The 19,345-nt window shown below is 37.6% G+C and overlaps 2 protein-coding genes across 2 annotated transcripts; both read right to left on the reverse strand.

Annotated features, from left to right (window-relative positions):
• Window positions 1–526: 526 nt before the first annotated feature.
• On the reverse strand, window positions 527–1,531 carry LOC141251064 (uncharacterized). The gene is given in 7 exon segments (XM_073670196.1): window positions 527–601; window positions 676–730; window positions 818–904; window positions 996–1,026; window positions 1,029–1,277; window positions 1,280–1,498; window positions 1,501–1,531. Coding segments are annotated over 7 exon segments (747 nt in total).
• A 573-nt stretch (window positions 1,532–2,104) lies between these two features.
• On the reverse strand, window positions 2,105–6,029 carry LOC141251065 (uncharacterized). Its single transcript, XM_073670197.1, has 9 exons — window positions 5,811–6,029; window positions 4,610–5,154; window positions 4,433–4,519; window positions 3,559–3,615; window positions 3,197–3,435; window positions 2,899–3,104; window positions 2,747–2,803; window positions 2,334–2,450; window positions 2,105–2,215 (listed from the first exon to the last, which is right to left on the reverse strand). Exons 1-9 carry the CDS (start codon window positions 6,027–6,029, stop codon window positions 2,105–2,107), a joined length of 1,638 nt encoding a protein of 545 aa, XP_073526298.1.
• Window positions 6,030–19,345: the final 13,316 nt, after the last annotated feature.

Raw genomic sequence — 19,345 nt, forward strand, 5'->3', positions numbered from 1 at the left:
AAGGCTATAGAAAAGCAAACAACAAGAAAAAAGTGTTAGTACTTTTCCAGATGTTGTTATAAACATTATTTTTATGCAGGAAAGCTCTATAGAATTTTTTTTTCTCCGACACTCAAATTTATGTCGCTTTGACAGAGCTTTTTAGAAGCTTAAATTGGCATTTTAACCCTCAGCGGTAACTTACAAAAATATCAATTCGTTAATGTAACTCCCACGTCAAGTTTAACAAAATAATCTACCCATTTTTACATTTTAACTAATATTAAATTATATAACATATAAAACCCAAACAAAACTATCTTCTACCATTACATATCAAAGTGATAACATACTACACATTTCTCATATAAATTGAAGTCGACAATAATAAGCACTTAACCCATCACAAGTAGCTTAAGCGACTTTTGATTAAATAATTAGTAAACATTAAATAGTTTTGATTATATATTTAGTAAAAGTTAAATAGTTTTGATTAAAAACATAACCCAACAAACAGTAAATAGTTAACATTTCATCTGATTTGAACTTATTTGTTGATGAGCCTAATATTACTCACGTGCCTTACTATATCAGTTATACCCTTTTTCATAATTTCACAATTCTGATTTAGAATTAGATACTAGTACTGAACAACCAACTAGCTTTTTAATGATGGTTCGACAAATAAAATCGAACCCCGGACGCTAATTTAGCTCTAACTCTGGTTTTATTTTGATATGTCGAACAAATCCTTGGTGCGAAAAATAACATATACAAAATAATAAAATGTCTGCGTATAGGCATGTGCCTATCAGTAGGGGTGTTAGATGATCGTTACCAAACTGATAAAACTGATGTCTCTAGAGCAGGATTTGGTAGAAGCCCAGATATCAATATCATTGCCTCAAATGACCACCACTCCAAACTTGAGCAAACAAATTAAGCAAATCAGTGAACCAATTGAAGTTACATAATTTGAATATATGGCGGGAAAACCTCCCACGTATAAGACTTACCAAATCATGCCAGCTGAAGGTAGAGCAAACTAAAGAACTCCCCGACACCACTCAAAACTTCAACAGAAATCGGAGATCTCGTTCTCTCACACGCCTTAGAAAACTTAACGTACAAGCAAAGAAAAGCAACATTAAACCACGTAGAAACCGCTGTGGCAACAGCCGCTCCAATGCTCTCCATCTCAGTCTTGAAAACTAACACCCAACAAAGGGGAAGGTGAAGGGTTAGAGCCAAGAATGAGCTTAGTACCATTGGCATGATCAAGCTCTGTGCTTGAAGGACCGGACGACAGGCTGGAGAGTGGCGAACGCGAAGAGCGAGGGAATAAGGAAAATTGCGTATCGTCGAGCTTCGTGGGATATTAGAGGGTCTTGGCCTGTGAGGATTAGGAGGGAGTGGAGATTGAACAAGAGGATTGAGATTGGGAAGCAGGATAAGGTTAGTGAGAGGATTGCAGTGTATGTTTTTGTGCGTAGTTTTTGGTATTGTTGAGCTCCGTAGCTTGTCCACATAGAGTTTCTATTCCACCTGCCATCCCACCTATCAAGATTGATAACAAGAATTAAGAAGTATTAATAGGCTAGAAGAAATCGACCGGAGACCCGGTTTCGGATCAAAAAAACGCGATCAGATGATCCGAGAAATACCTAAGTCATAGTATAACTGACATGTTGGGTAAAAAATATAATTATAAAAATTTTAAAAAAATAAAAGTATTTTATCGAATAATTTTTTATTTAACCAATCTGTTGAGTTGATCTTGTCGGATATTAAACCCACTATAATTGACTTGCTAAAACTTTGACTTAGAATAACCTTATCCGAAATGATCCTAACCTGGTCTGTCTAACCTGATGCCGGGTCTATTACTGATGATAATTGATTCATTTTACTCTTGATTACAAGATTCTTTAGAGTTTGAGAGGAAATTAAATTTGGATTGTTGATTGTTAGTACCGAATTTTGAATCTGGTAAGAAACATTGACATGATGTTCTTGTAAAGTAGATTCATACTTGAAGCAACAACTTCTATTCTTTGTGATAATACAAGTTCTATTTCTATATCTAAGAATCATGTACATTATTTTAGAACCAAGCATATTGACATTAGTTAATTTCCTTAGAGATTATGTTGAGAAAGAGAATATCGTGCTTGATCTCTACAAGATTAAGGATCAAATTGCTGATATATTCACTAATGTCATAATCTGTGACGTTCTGCTAACAATTTGAGAGATTTTCATAAGTTTCGAACACAGTTGTGACCAACAACGGTTCAAATCAAACCCCATCTAAAAACAATATTACAAATGCATAAAAGGATCTGACCCCATACTTCAATCAACAAAAACTGACTTAAAACAACTTTTGAAATAAGTTGCGAGTCCACTTGAAAATATTTTATTTTGTCTATTGAGGAAAGCAAAAATTGGAAAAAATCCTTTTCTTTATTCTTTAAGAGAAAATAAACAACCCATAGTGAAAAAAAGTAACCAATCAATTATTATATCTTTACTTGAGATTTTCTTATTTTGTTGATCTTGATCTATCTTGGCAACTAAATAAAAATCAATAATGGTGGAGCCATTGATTGAAAAACAAGTCTAATCCTCCTTCTCTTTTGCCTTCTCCCCTGTAAGCTTCAGAGTACCCAACCTCCTGAGGTAACCCTACGATGTCTTCCAGTCTATATAGTATATTAGATAGAACACTGCATCCGTAAACAAACTTGTTTTTCTACTCAATTACATCATGACTCGTGACTTCAAAACCTCCTTTGTGCAATCTTTCCCTAGCTTTTCTTGCCTGTACAAACCAACACACTATCTGCTTAATTACTTTAAATGGAAGTTTCCATGTTGAGTAACAAAGCAATTGAAGATGAACAAACAAAGACCTACCTGGATTTTCCAATTAGTGGTAATAGTAACAAGTGCAAAAACAAGTGCTTGAAGAAAAGTGCCACTTTGAATGCCAATCCAGAGACCTTTTCCTTCAAGTTTGAATTTGAATGCCAACAATATAGCTGTCGGTATGCCCACAAAGTAGTAAGTCCCAAGTACTCCCCCTACTGCTATGTGTTGCCTCCCACTACCTCGAACGATGCCTATTTCATTACATAACAAAATGTTATATATTTTAGTATAAATGATATCTAGATAATAATATCAAAAGGGTCCTAAGATTTAAACCTCTTACCTGAGAAAGCGCCTTGTAAACTATCCAAGACTATGGATATGGAAACAAAAGGAGCCATTTGGATGACATAATCAACTACTTCTTTCTCATCACTGAACAAGTATCCCAAACCACGACGACACATAAACAAAACAGAGCTCGTTGTGATTCCCTCAATGGATGCAATCATCATAGCCCCATAGACAGCTGTTCGAGCTCTGTCAGGATTCCCAGCCCCTAGCTCGTTTGAGACTCTAGTACTGTTGGGTAAAACATCAAAAGCTTAATTTGTAGCATTCAGCAAACTAGTAAGTCTTCTTTTGGATTTATGTTTAGCACATAGTTAGTTGTCAAAAGTGAAAACTAGCATTAAAAGAGTCCACCTTGCAGCTGCTCCAACCCCGGCAGGCAATGCATAGAGAGTTCCAATGGTAGTAAGGCTATAGAAACGCAAACAAAAAGATAAAAAAAGTGTTAGTACTTTTCAGAATGTTGTTATAAACATCATTTTTATGCGGGAAAGCTCTATAGATGATTTTTTATCCTTACACTCAAAATTTATGTCTATTTGACAGAGCTTTCCAGAAGTTGAAATTAGCAATTTTACCCTCAACAGTAACTTAAAAAAATATCAATTTGTTAATGTGACTCCCATATCAAAAAGTTTAACAAAATAACCAACCCATTTTTACCTTTTAACTAATAGTAATTATATAATATATAAAACCCAACAAAACTATCTTCTACCATTACATATCAAAGTGATAACATACTACAAAGTTCTCATATAAATTGAAGTGATAATAATAAGAACTTAACCCATCAAAAGTAGTTTAAGCTAGTTTTGATTAAATAATTAGTAATTAAATAGTTTTGACTATATATTTAGTAAAAGTTAAATAGTTTTGATTAAAAACTTAACCCAACAAAACAATAAATAGTTAACATTTCATCTAATTTGAACTTATTAGCTGATGAGCCTAATATTAGTCACGTGACTTACTATATCAATTATACCCTTTTTCATAATTTAGCATTTTTGATTTAGAATTCCAGTTACTAGTACTAAATAACCAACTAGCTTTTTTTTAATGATGTTTCGACGAATAAGTCCAACCCCAGATACTAATTTAGCTCTAACTCTTGTTTTATTTTGATATGTCGAACAAAGCCTTGGTGCAAACAATAACATACAAAGAACAATAAATGTCTACGTATAGCATGTGCCTATCAGTAGGGGTGTTAGATAATCGTTACCAAACTGATAAAACTGATGTCTCCAGAGCAGGATTTGGTAGAAGCCCAGATATCAATATCATTGCCTCAAATGACCACCACTCCAAACTTGAGCAAACAAATTAAGCAAATCAGTGAACCAATTGAAGTTACATAATTTGAATATTGGCGGGGAAACCTCCAACGTATAAAACTTACCAAATCATGCCAGCAGAAGGTAGAGCAAACCTAAAGAACTCCCCGACACCACTCAAAACCTCAACAGTAATCGGCGATCTCGTCCTCTCACACGCCTTAGAAAACTTGACGTACAAGCAAAGAAAAGCAACATTAAACCAAGTAGAAACCGCGGTGGCAACAGCCGCTCCAATGCTCCCCATCTCAGTCTTGAAAACTAACACCCAACAAAGGGGAAGGTGAAGTGTAAGTGCCAAGAATGAGCTTAGTACCATTGGCATGATCAAGCTCTGTGCTTGAAGGAATCGAACGACAGGTTGGAGAGTGGCGAACGCGAAGAGCGAGGGAATAAGGCAAATTGCATATCGTCGAGCTTCGTGGGAGATTAGAGGGTCTTGTCCTGTTAGGATTAGGAGGGAGTGGAGATTGAACCAGAGGATTGAGATTGGGAAGCAGGATAAGGTTAGTGAGAGGATTGCAGTGTATGTTTTTGTGCCTAGTTTTTGATATTGTTGAGCGCCGTAGGCTTGTCCACATAGAGTTTCTATTCCACTTGCCATCCCCACCTATTAAGATTGATAACAAGATTTAAGAATAGACCTAGAAAAAATCGACCCCAGACCTATTTTTGGATCATACGAACCCGACCAGATGATCCTAGAAATTCCTAGGTCATAGTATAATCGACTCGTTGGATAAAGAATATAAGCATAAAAATTTAAAGATAAATAAAAAAATAAAACTTTTTTATTAAATAATTTTTTTATTTAATAAGATTTTTATCACTTTCTTAAATTTTTTCTTAACCGAAAATGAAAAAAAAAATCCAACTTAACCGACCTGTTGAATTGATCCGGCCAGATATTAAACCCTTTATAACCAATCTGTTAAAACTTCAACCTGAAATGACCCGAGGCTGATCTGTCTAACCTTATTGCCGGCTCTATTATTTATGCTAATTGATTCATTTTACTCTTAATTACAAGATTCTTTAGAGTTTGAGAGGAAATTAAATTTTGGATTGTTAATTGTTAGTACCGAATTTTGAATCTGGTAAGAAACGTTGACAGGATATTCTTGTAAAGTAAAAACAAAACAAGGGTGGTGTGGTGTAATTTTACATAGAAAATTATGAAGATATTGTTCTGTCAAGTAAAAACAAAACAAAGCGGGCAGGGCATGTATATAATAAGTGAAAGTAGCAGAGCAGAACACAGCATACGACGAGACTGAAGCCTGTAACGGCGGTGATAGAGACGGCAAGGGCTGTGGCTGCAAGGGAAAACTCGCCGAGGTGGCCGACCATGGTCAGGGCTGAAGATTGAAGGAGATACTGACACGTATTCACCGCCACCATAGGCGCCGCCACCCATCCTAGCCTCTTCACTTCCTCCTTTATCCCCCCTCCTTCTTCCTTCAATAGGAGAAGCCTCTCTTCCATTTTAATGGGATTTTTACGAGCAGGGGAAACTAGTTAGTGATGAGGTAAGGACTTAGTCTCTTAGTAGTGTGTGTATATATAGTGCTCAGACTTGAGATAAGTGGGTCATATGCTGGCGTTTGTTTGGCGTTTTGTCAGTTGATGTTTATGGCCATGTCCAATTGATGTAAGCGAAATGTTAGCTTCTTTCCTCCTTCCTTCCAACAAAGAAAGATATTCTTCTTTTTTTTATATTAAAAAAACTTGGACCATGGACAAAATTTCTTGGCAGCCAAGTTAATTAAGTTATGTGGACTGATAGACATGGGAGTTATATACAAGAGTTGCATATTTATATATATATTAGGTTTATAATATAAAATTGTATGGTTTAATTATAAAATCAATTAGTAATAGGAGGGGTAATCTATGTTTACGTAGTGAGCTTTTATTCTCTCAATTTTTTATTTGAGAAGTCTATTATCACACGTCCCCTCAAGTGGTAACTTTACTAGCCCAGTTGCCACTTGATAAACGGGTCACCCATATCACGCCATTATGGCGGACTGAACCCAAACTATGTCTTCAGACCGACAAGTCAAAGGAGTCGCCTATATCAAGCCAATATGGCGGGTTAAGCTCGGATAAACCAAGAAACGAACCCAAACCGGAACCCGCTCTGATACCATGATAAAGTTATGTAGGTCAATAGACATAGGGATCGTGTACAAGAACACATATACGCATTAGGCTTACAAATAGGAAGAATAATCCATAATATTATATAGTACGCTTTTATCCTCACAATTTCTCATATGAGAAGTGTATCTTTGCGCACATTGGAAATCAAGTTGATGTTAAGTATATGGTGGCCATATTATATAGTAATGTTAGGGTGTATTTTTTATTGACTCTTTTAACATTTTCGATTAATTAAATAATCTCCTAATTTCATAAACTATTTATTTAACCCCTTAATATCAAAACCGTAAAATTATCTCCCTCTTCTTCCTCTCTTATGATCTCTCACTCTCTCTTCCTAGCTGCCATTCTCTCACTCGCTCCTCTCCTTCAACACTCTCTCAGACTCGATCGCTCCACTCCTTCATCTTCTCTCTCACGCTTGATCGCTCTGTTGAATCGACTCGCTTCTTCTTCTCGCGTCTGGATATCTCGCTCCGCTCGGATCTTCAAAATCTGGAATAGTTGACTGGATCCCTGGCTCTCTCTGCTTGCTCCGCTCACTCGGGATCTCTGAAATATGCAACACCAATCCACTCGCTCGCTACGCCCAGCTCGAGGTTGGAGCCTTCAAAGGTTGATGACATATCTTCTTAGAATACGTATTGGTGACAATATCGATGTCATGTTGATGATAATATGGTGTTGATCGATAATATATTGTTGCCAGTACATGTTTGTGATAACATGTCTTGATGACAATATGTGTTGACAATATGGTGATAATATGTTGGTGACAATACGTGCCGGTGACAATAGCGATGGTGTGTTGATAACAACGTGCGTTGATGATAATACTTGTTGATCAATAATACGTTCATGATAATATTGACGACAATATACTATTAATTATTGATGACGATATTTTTAAGATATAATTTGAAGTGTTGATGGCAATGCGTGTTGATCAATAATGTGTTGATGACAATATTTTTTGACATATATTATAATTTGTTGATGACAATATGTGTTAATCAGTTGATGACGGTATTGCATGTTTTTGGAAGTATCCATCACATTATTGTCATCACTCTTTTAATGATATACAATTTGAAGTGCTTTATGAAAATACATGTTTATGACAAGTTTGTCACTGATTGATAATCTGTTGATGGCATCAACGGTAGTAAGGTTTGATGACAATAATTGTGTTTACGACAATGAAATTTGCAATTTTGTATACTGATGGCACTATATTATTTACTCGATGAGATTAATAGTGGGTGATTTTTCCTTTTAGATCCGGTGTGAAAAATAAAGGTATTAATAGTTTTGTGTGTAGGTGTATGGAAGATGAAAGACGAATATGCCAGGTAGACGTCACCTTAAAACCATGTGTCATTGATGACGGAGTGCAACTAGATGCTATTAAATTAAAGATAATTGATAGATTCAAACTCGGAGTTGAAGCTAGTAGGCTTCTATTAAGTCATTTACATCCTTCTCAAAAGTTGAGAATCCCATATATTGTAGATGGAGAGGAAGATTTTGATTCATTTAAGGATATCAATGAATCACCAAATATGTCGTGGAGTTTACCATTATACGTTTAATTGCATGATAGAATGATACACAACCAATGTGGGATGATTAATTTTGCTGAAAAAGCTTTAGAAGCTAATGATGAAGAAGTCAAAGAAGGTTTAGAAGCTATTGATTACAATGATATGGACAATAACTGTAAAAATATGCTTAGATTGGGAAGGGTTTTATGCATGTTGGTCATTGTTTGGACAATAAAGAAGAGTTGCATGATGCTAATTTCAATCTAAGCATTCGAGAGAACTTTGGATACAAAGTTTATAAATCAACACCTGACAAAATCAAGCTTAGATGTGTTGATAAGGACTGCAAATGGAGGTTACGGGCTGCTATGTTAAAGGGTAGTGTAAACTTTGAGATTAGGAAATTTAACAAAGCCCACACATGCTCATTTATTGTGAAATGTGCCGACCGTTGTAGACCTTCATAAAAAATAGTTGGAGAACAAATTAAGACTAGGTAATATTTCTGTACTTCTATATAATATTGTCATCACAGAAATGGTATTGTCATCAATTGATGACAACACTGTATCTTAGATAATATTGTTAGCACTAGTGATGACAAAATACTGCGCTAATAATGACAATCTAAAACTACTCTTACACATGTATTTATTTTGATATAGGAATAATCCTAGTTAGCTCGGACCTAGATTCACAACCATCCAGTAAACAGAACAAGTGTTCTTAGGTTGGTGTTCTAACTTGTTCAAGAACAAGGAAGAACAAAGAAATAAATGGGGGTTCAAGAAACAGAATGGATATGTGCTTGATTTGATTATACTCTCTCTAAACTAAGCACCTTGGACTTAACCTCAACACAATAGCAAGAAGAGTAAAGAAACAACCACAAACTTTAACTCAACATAAAGGGAGATAGTACAACCCTAAACACCGAGAGCTTCCCAAGTATTCAAGCTCACACAATCAAAATTACATGAATAAGGTACCTAGGCAACAAGGACAGACCTCAATCTACAACTACACTAGGGGGTTTGGCCGTTGAGAACTCTAAGGTTTCAATTCAATCAAAAGGCCCTTTTGGTTAGGTCATTTTTGAATTTTATACCTCCAATGACCAAGGCCTTCTACCAGCTGCTAGCTTGAAAAATTAGGTCCAAATTACCCTTAGGCAAGTGTCTTAAAAGATTTAGTAAAAAGGGGTAGAAATGCACACTTTTACAACCTAGCCGGGTAAGGTGTAAACGTGTGATAGTTTCACAAAAGTGACAATTGCAGCCATGATCTTGATCTTGGATGGCCTTGATGTCTTCATTGTATTTGTTGGGGATATTCACCTCTTCCACATACTAGAAGAGTGGAGGCAATGGATACCATTTTGTGTGTTGAATCCAAACCCAAAGTGGCCTTCATAACTTGATCTTCTATCTTCTTGGCCATAGCCCTAGTGATTGGTCATTTGTTTGTGATGCTCCTGCATCATTCCCTCCCTCTTGAGAGAGGCCTGACCCCAGTCCACCTCCTTCCATGATGTGAAAGGGCTCCTCATGGCTTTCTTCCTCCATTGAGTCTTCTTGGCTCTCTTCAAAGAGTGTAAGGTCTCCTATGTTGAAGGTGGGGTTGACACCATATTCTTCTGGGTAGATCAATGACATATGCATTGTCACTAATCACTCTGAGCACTTTGAATGGTCCATCCCCTCTTGGAGAGATCTTAGAAGTCCTTAGGTTGGGAAACCTTTCCTTCCTTAGATGCACCTACACTAGGTCACCTTCTTTGAGTGTCACCCTTCTTCTGAACTTGTTCTTGCTTCTCTCCACACTCTTATCCAAGTTCTCAAGCCTTGCTTTGGTGCTTTCATGAAGCTCCTTGATAAGTTTAACCTGGTTCTCTGCACTATAGTCACACTTCTATTTGCAAGAAAAAAAAATAAGATCAAATGGTGTTAGGGGGTTAGTGCCATAAACACACATGAATGGGATCAAATTTGTGCTAGAGTGTGTGTCTCTATTGTAGGAAAACTCTACATGTGGTAACAAGTCCTCCCAATCCTTGAGGTTACTCTTAATCAAGGATCTAAGCAAAGTACCTAAGGTTCTATTAGTCACTTCCGTTTGGCCATCAGTTTGGGGGTGACTAGAGGTAGAGAACAAAAGCTTGGTGCCTAACTTTCCCCACAAGGTTCTCCGAAAGTGGCTAAGGAACTTAGGTTACCTATCACTCACAATAGTCCTAGGCAATCCATGTAGTCTCACAATCTCGGCAAAGAATAGGTTGGCTATATTAGTGGCATCATCTGTCTTATGGCAAGCAATGAAATGGGCCATCTTACTAAACCTATCTACTACCACAAAGATGGAATCCCTTCCCCTTCTAGTCCTAGGCAAGACAACTATAAAGTCCATACTAATGTCCAACCAAGTTGCACTAGGGATAGGTAAAGGGGTGTATAGGCCTTGTTTCTTGATTTTGGATTTGGCCTTAAGGCACTCAATGCATCTTTTAAGCATGTTTTCAATATCCCTGAGCATGTGAGGCCAAAATAAGTGAGAACTCAGTATTAATAGGGTCTCGTCTCTTCCAAAATGTCCCATTAGACCCCCCCTTATGTGATTCCTCAACAAGTAGAAGTCTAAGAGAACACTTAGGTATACAAATCCTATCCACCTTAAACAAGAATCCTTCAAACAAGTAATACTTGCCCAATTGACCCTTGTCTAGGCAATGAACATAGATTGATCCAAAATCCATGTCTTGATCATACAATTCCTTAATGTAGGTGAAACCTAACACTTTGGAATCAAGAGTGGTGAGCAACACATGTCTCCTAGATAAAACATCAGCTACAACATTGTCTTTCCCTTTCTTATACTTGATAATGTAAGGGAAAGTTTCAATGAAATCCATCCATCTACCATGCCTCCTATCAAGTTTGTCTTGGCTCCTAAAATGCTTAAGTGACTCATGATCAGTATTCAAGACAAACTCACTAGGCCATAGGTAGTGTTGCCAAGTTTTTAGCACTCTAAACAGAGCATACAACTTCTTATCATGGGTAGAGTAATTGAGAGTTGCACTCTTGAGTTTCTCACTAAAGAAAGCAATTGGCTTACCCTCTTGCATAAGCACTCCTCCTATGCCCACACTAGAAGGATCACACTCCACTTCAAATGGCTTAGTGAAGTCTGGTAGGACAAGCAATGGTGCCTCAGTCAACTTAGCATTTAGCTCGTCAAATGCTTCTTCTTGCCTTGGTTTACAAATGAAGATGATGTTCTTCTTGGTGAGTTCAGTTAGGGGTGAGGCAATGGTGCTAAAGTCCTTGACAAATCTTCTATAGAAGCTAGCAAGCCCTAGGAAGCTCCTGACTTGTGTGGCACTTGTGGGTGTAGGCCAATCTTGTATAGCCTTGATCTTTTCCTTGTCCACCTCCAACCCCTTTGAACTCACTACAAAGCCAAGAAATGTCACATGATTAGAGTAGAAATCACATTTTTTAAGATTAGCAAAGAGTGATTCATTCTTAAGTTTGGATAGTACTTCCCTAAGGTGGAAGGCATGATCAAGCAAGGACTTTGAGTAGACTAGAATGTCATCAAAGTATACAACCACAAACTGGCCAATAAAGCTTCTTAGCACATGGTTCATCAATCTCATGAAGGTGGAAGGGGCATTGGTGAGGCCAAAGGGCATGACAAGCCACTCATAGAGGTCAAAATTAGTCTTGAATGCAGTTTTCCACTCATCACCTTCTCTCATTCTAATTTGATGGTAGCCACACTTTAGATCAATCTTTGAGAAGCAAGTGGCTCCATGGAGCTAATACAACATATCATCAATCCTTGGGATGAGGTGCCTATACTTGATGGTGATATTGTTGATGGCTCTACAATCAACACACATCCTCCATGTGCTCTCCTTCTTTGGCACAAGCAGGACAGGAACTGCACAAGGAGAAACGCTCTCCCTCACATATCCTTTCTCTAAGATCTCTTGGACTTGTGTCTCAACCTCCTTACTCTCCATTGGATTCATCTTGTAGGCTGGTCTATTAGGGAGGATTGAGCCATGAATGAAATCAATTTGATGCTCTATACCTCTTAGAGGAGGAAGGCCTAAAAGGTAGCTCATGGAGAAACACATCTTGAAATGAGTCAAGGACATCTTGGATGGCTTGGGTAGTATTTTTGGTGGTTCATCTGAGTTCAATGTGTAGGAATTTTCTAGGCACATGAGCCTTGCATCTCTAGGAACAAAGTCATCTTCCTTTATCTCCTTGAACACAAGCATAGAAAACTGTCCTTGGCTCTTTGAGGAGTACATTGCCAATGGCTTCTCCTTGATCTGAGGCTTCTTCACTTCCTTTTCCTTAAGCCTCTTAGTTTCTGTAGATTCAACAATTTGGTAAGGAGTCATAGGTTTCAAAGTAATTAGCTTACCATTAAACATGAATGTGTGCTTGTTAGTGTAACCATCATGTGTGACCTTGTTATCATATTACCAAGGTCTACCTAGAACTATATGACATGCTTGCATTGGTAATATATCACATAAAATGGTGTCATGGTAGTGTCCTATCTTAAGTGTGACCTTACATTGCCTATGTACTCTAAGATCACCACAATCATTCATCCAATGCAACTCGTATGGCTTAGGATGCAAAACTGAGGTCAATTGTAGCTTAGTGGACTAATTCAGTGCTAGCAATGTTGCAACAACTTCATCCATCTATAATCAAGTCACAAACTCTCTCCTTAACTACACACCTACTATGAAACAAGTTCTCTTATTGATTGTCTTCTACTAATTCACTTTAAACACTTAAAGACCTCTTGCAAATTAAGACATCTCCTTGTTCATATTCTATCTCTTCATTGTCATCTCCTAGATCATGTTCATGTTCTATTAATAGATTAGGGTCACACATTTTTCATTATCACTCTCTGATCATATTGTCATAAAGGCATTAATGACCATTACCCTCTTGTTAGAACAATCTCTCATATAATGACCCTTTCCTTTACACTGAAAATACTCAATGTTACTTAGACTTAGGATTTAATGAATTGGATGCTTGAGGGGGTCTAGAAGTACTCCCTTGAGTGCCCAAGGCATTGCCTTGGGGCTTAGGAAATGCATGCCCATGAGCCTTGTAAGGCTCCCTTGAGGGTGTAGAGTCCTTAGGCTGAACTAGAGTGCTAGACACTGTCCTTCCCTTCCATGTATTGCCAAGGGTGCTAGGCTTTGCACTTTGCAGAAACTTAGCCTTCAACTTCCTCTCCACCTTGATGGCATGGTGAAGAAGTTCTATGGTTGTAGTGTAGAGATACATGTACACTTCCATGGCAATGGATGGATTCAAAACTCTTAGGTACCTAGCATTGGTAGCCTCATCATTTTCCCTCATATTGGCCTTGATAATTGCCACTTGCATGACATTATAGGCTTCCTCTGCTGCCATGCTTCCTTTCTTCAAATTCTCCAACCTTTGTCTAAGTTCTCTTGCATAATTGTGAGGTATAAACCTTGCCCTCATGACAGCCTTCATCTCATTCCATGTGATGATGGGAGGTTGAAAGTTGAGCCTCCTCTCTTGGACTAGGTTGTCCCACCACATCATTGCAAAATCTTGGAACTCTAAGGTGGCTAGTTGCACGTTCTTCACCTCTTGAAAGTTGTGACATGCCCAAATTTGATCCATCTTCCTCTCCCAACTCATGTATAAGTCTGGATCACACTTCCCTTCAAAGCTTTGGATCTTGACCTTCACCTTGCCTATGCATCTTCCTCCCTTTGTCTAGGTCCTTGCCCTTGGAATCTTGGCCTCCTTCCCCACCTATCATGTCCCATGTACCTATCATCCCGAAACTCATCAAAATTCTCATCATCATACCCATTCGAGTAAGGAGAGTTAGTTCAGAAAACTCCCTTGGAAGTTCCATGGGTGGTGGTCTAGGCATGGGTAGGTCATGGATCATAACCGGCCTCCTAAAAGGTTCTGGCCCTAGGGGTTGTGATCTTACTCTACACCTCACATCTTGGGTAGGCACGGGTGCTTGAAGGTTTGAATGTGAAGATCCTCCAACTTCAAATTAGGTACCTAAAACTAGGGGGGTTCTAGGTCTTGTAGCTTTGGATTGAAGGGTGGCTAGTCTACTAGCAAGGTTATTGTAATTGTCATTCATGGTTCTAACAATGTTCTCAATTATGGTCCTAAGAAGGTTCACCATATCTGGTTGATTGGTGATGCTATTGTCTGAGGGTATGCGTGGATTAGCCTCCTCTGGCTGAGATTCATGTTGATCATGGTGTGAACTAGACATGATCACAAAAACAACAAACAATGAACTAGGTTAGGTTAGACTAATAACTTGTGTTTGATGTATGTGTTTGTGCCACTCTTCTCAAGTATGTTTCTCTCACTTGTTGGCTATGTCTTGCTACCTTGTAGATGCAATAATTCAAGCATGAATCATGGAAACTTGGTGCACTAAAGGTGATCAAAATTCAGTGAGCAAAGTAAGATAGTTGTAATGATGATCACTTGCAACACATGGCAATCCCCTCCCTCCTTCTTCTTTAAGTGTAAATAACTCACTTAGTCACGTAAAAAAGTTGCACTTAGTTGATACAAAAGTATGTCACAAGGCAAGCCTTTGGGCACTTAGAAACTTACACCGGGTATGGCTAAAAATGGCCAAGTATGGACTTTCAAGGTGGTTTTTCTTTCTCCTTTGATGCAACCTTGGAACCTCCAACTGTGATAACTTGTAGTAGGTCTGTTTGTGTGGGAAATGCACCAGAGATTAGGCCAAAGGCATGAGTCAAATCAATTGGGCTGGTGTGCCAAAAAGCTAGGCTAGGCTATAATCCAACGGGTTTTTGGGTGAAAATGGCTAAGCAATGAGTTTTAAGGTGATTCTTTCCTCCCTTTTGGTGCAACCTTGGTAATACCAAATATGGTAACTTGTAGTAGGTATGTTTTTTTGGGAAAGGCACCAGAGAGATGGCCTATGGCACGAGCCAATTCGTTGGGGACTGGTGTGCAAAAAGCTAGGTCAAGCTTTTACCCACCGGATAATAGCGTGTATTTTGGCTGTTTGGGATGCAGTTTTGTTTTTGCTCTACAGATCGTTTTCCTTGACCAAATTGCTTGATTTTTCTTGATAATGGTAGATGAACACATTTATTACAATGTAGTCTTGGTGGTTTTGGCAAAGGAAGTGTTTGGGTTGGGGAAGTAAGGCTTAGAAAATGGTGTCTTGCTCAGTTTTGTACGCAAGGAAGCATCCGGTTAGGGTCTTTGGCTAGGAAATTCTCATAGACATCCCTTCCTCTTGCTTGGCTAATATTTGGACTCCTTAAAGAACTCAACCTCAGCTATATTCCTAAAAAATTACACTCAAACACTCATGAGAAAAGACCAAGAACAACAAAGCTCAAAATGATGGATTTTCAAGGGTTTTCAAGGCTGTTTTTGATTGTTGTCTTGCAAGCTTGCAAGATCAACTTGTTTTTAGGTTTTAAAAGTGAAAAATGGTTGATGAATCAGCTGATCTCTGATACCACTTGATATAGGACTAATCCTAGTTAGCTCGGACCTAGATTCACAACCATCCACTAAATAGAACAAGTGTCTTAGGTTGGTGTTCTAACTTGTTCAAGAACAAGGAAGAAAAAAGAAATGAATGGGGGGGGGGGGGTTTCAAGAAACATAATTTATAGGTGTTTGAGTTGATTATACTCTCAACACAGTAGAAAAAAGAGTAAAGAAACAACCACAAACTTTAACTCAACATAAAGGGAGATAGTACAACCCTAAACACCGAGAGCTTCCCAAGTATTCAAGCTCACACAATCAAAATTACATGAACAAAGTACCTAGGCAACAAGGGCAGACCTAAATCTGCAACTAAACTAGGGGGTTTTGGCCGTTGAGAACTCTAAGGTTTCAATTCAATCAAAGGCCCTTTTGGTTAGGTCATTTTTGGCTTTTATACCTCCAATGACCAAGGCATTCTACCAGATTCTATCTTGACAAATTAGGTCCAAATTACCCTTAGGCAAGTGTCTTAAAAGAGTTAGGAAAAAGGGGTAGAAATGCACACTTGTACAACCTAGCCGGGTAAGGTGTAAAAGTGTGATAGTTTCACAAAAGTGACAATTGCAGCCATGATCTTGATCTTGGATGGCCTTGATGTCTTCATTGGATTTTTTGGGGCTATTCACCTCTTCAACATACTAGAAGAGTGGAGGCAATGGGTTCCATTTGGTGTGTTGAATCCAAACCCAAAGTGGCCTTCATAACTTGATCTTCTATCTTCTTGGCCATAGCCCTAGTGATTGGTCTTTTTTTTGTTGGGCTTAGGGATGCTCCTGCATCATATTTGACGTCAAACATGGACCGAATCCCAAATAAATTAAAATGACATGAGAAATGAGTACTCTCAAGATTTTAGCTAACGGAAAGCTTGGAAAGCAAGAGAATGGGTCCAAAACTTGATAAGAGGCACACCGAAATCAAACTATAGACTATTTCCATCATATTACTTTGTTCAAAAATAACTAAATCCCAGAACTTACACGGACTATTTCATTGGAGATGAAATCCGATTCAAGTATGCATTCATTGCAATTAGATCTTGTAATTATAGGTTTTAATTACATGAGATAGGTACATTATTTAACTTAGTTTCATATTTAATTTGAATTCTCAACTTTTGATGACACTAGTTATTTTTTAGGTCATTATGGTGGATAGTACTCATTTACATGGAAAATACGAGGGTAATCTTATGATAGTCACGATGCAATATGCTAAAAATCAAATCTACCCATTTGCTTTTGCTATTTAAGATTCAGAGAATGATTAATCGTGGACATGGTTTTTTCGAACGATTACATAATGTCATACCAAGTAGACAATCTTTAGTTGGCGACTTTGGGCTCCGAAGCATATGTTTATTTACTGGTTGGCGACTTTGGGTAGGCTATCCACTTATGACAGACTCTTCTTCCTTTATGTTGATACTAGTTGTCGGTTCTGCGATGCAGAGCTTGAGACGCATGAGCATTTATTCTTTGAGTGCCCGTTTGTTGAGAGTAATTGGCTGGAGATTCACGTCACATTCATGATTACTTGTGGCATGGGAAACTTCAGAGTGCGCAATAGTGGTTTCAGAGGCGGGCGTGTGGTAGAGGTTGTCTTGCACAGACTCGTTTATACGCTCTACTGACCACGGTCTATTTTGTGTGGCATGCACGGAATGCTTTCATTTTTGATGAGTGTCATATTCCTATTGATATGATTGTTAGATTGATTATCACTCACGTGTATCGTTTGCTTTATGATTCATTTCCTTTGCAAACTGTTCTCCTTACGTTAGGGTGATTACATTCTTGAGTTGGATGATTACTTTGCATAGTATGAAAAGCATGCGTGCTTCTTCATTTATGCACATGGACACTTTGTGATTATTTAACTCTTTATGAGGTCACATTCTATACAAGTTTACCATTGACCCCAAACAAAAGTACACAATCTTTAGTGTTCGTCTCATATCGATACAAGAGCATTGCGAAGGGTATTGAGAGAGTATACAATACAACCAAAAAAGTGGTATGCACAAGGCATCTTATAGGAAAACTTGGAAACATTTTTCAAGAAAAACAGTACACAACAATTATTTATAAAAGAATCTGAAAGCTATATAAAGCAAGAGTTTGGGGAGTACTTTCAAAAGATTTGTGACATAGACTCATAAATGGGAGGTTATTTACTACGAGAAAACTTGGAGAAGTGAGCTCAAGCACACTATAATGGTAAAACTCTTGTTGACAATATTGTCATCACTAAGTAAATTGACATCATTGAGTAAAATGATGACAATATAGTCATCACTGAGTAAAATATTGTCATCAGTTAGTAAATATTGTCATCACTACTAAAATGTAGTCATCACTATAAAGAATTTGTGATCTTGTCATCATTGAGTAAAATGATGACAATATTCTCATTAGAAAGAAAATTGTAATCACTAAGCAATATTGTCATCACTTAGATGACAATATTGTCATTAATTCAATGATTGTAAGTGATCATTATGTATTGTTGTCAATTCAATATTGTCATCACTAAAATGATTCTATCATCACTGAGTAATTGTCATCACAATAATTATTGTCTTCAATTATAGATATTGTCATAAGTGTGATAACATTGTAGATAGTGACATCAATAAAACCTACTAATGCGTAATATCTTTTAATTAAAGGTGACAGATACAACATTACGATAACCAACAATTCAGATAGTATAAACGTGGTGTTAAAGGAAACAAGAGAATACCAACTTGTGGCACTACTAGAGTATATAAGAGAATTGTTTTCAAGTTGGTTCTATAAGCGTAGAAAACCGATTGAGAAGAACAAGAACCAATTGCCACCACGTGTAAGGAGTGTGATGGAAGAGAGGTACAATAAGTGATAGAAGTATGAAGCTAAGTTCTTGACTACAAACCAATTGAAGGTTGTTGGAGGATAATTTACCAACATGGTTGATCTCTTAAACAAGACATGTAGTTGTATGGTCTTTCATTTGGATCACATCCCATGTGTGCATGCAATGTCTGCCATTCAGAAGGCCAAGGGTAACATAACTGATTTTGTGAGTAGGTATTATCACTATTCCACTTGGAAAAAGTCATACGAGGAGACTACATATCTGTTGCCTATGAAATCGCAATGGATTGTTCCCAAGGACATCATGAGCATACAATGTAAGCCTCCACATTTGAGGAAACAAGTTGGAAGGCCAAGTAAATGAAGAATACTTTCTGAAGGAGAGTTTAGGAGACTTATCATCAAGAAAATGAGAAACCCATTGAAGTGTGGGAAATGTGGAAATACTGGACACAACAGGAAAACATGCAATTATAGTGCCTCAAGTAGTAAGAACATTACAATGCAAGTAGATTAGATTATTTTGGAATCATTTATTAAGTCATGAAAATGGGTTTGTCCATTTGATGACATGTCTCTTGTTATTAGAATGTTACTGTCATCACTACAATGGTATTGTCATCACATGA

The sequence above is a fragment of the Phyllobates terribilis genome, unplaced genomic scaffold (genome assembly GCF_046119375.1).
Source record: "Phyllobates terribilis strain yellow unplaced genomic scaffold, ASM4611937v1 Scaffold_6524__1_contigs__length_43895, whole genome shotgun sequence".
In the NCBI taxonomy this organism is placed as follows: domain Eukaryota; kingdom Metazoa; phylum Chordata; class Amphibia; order Anura; family Dendrobatidae; genus Phyllobates; species Phyllobates terribilis.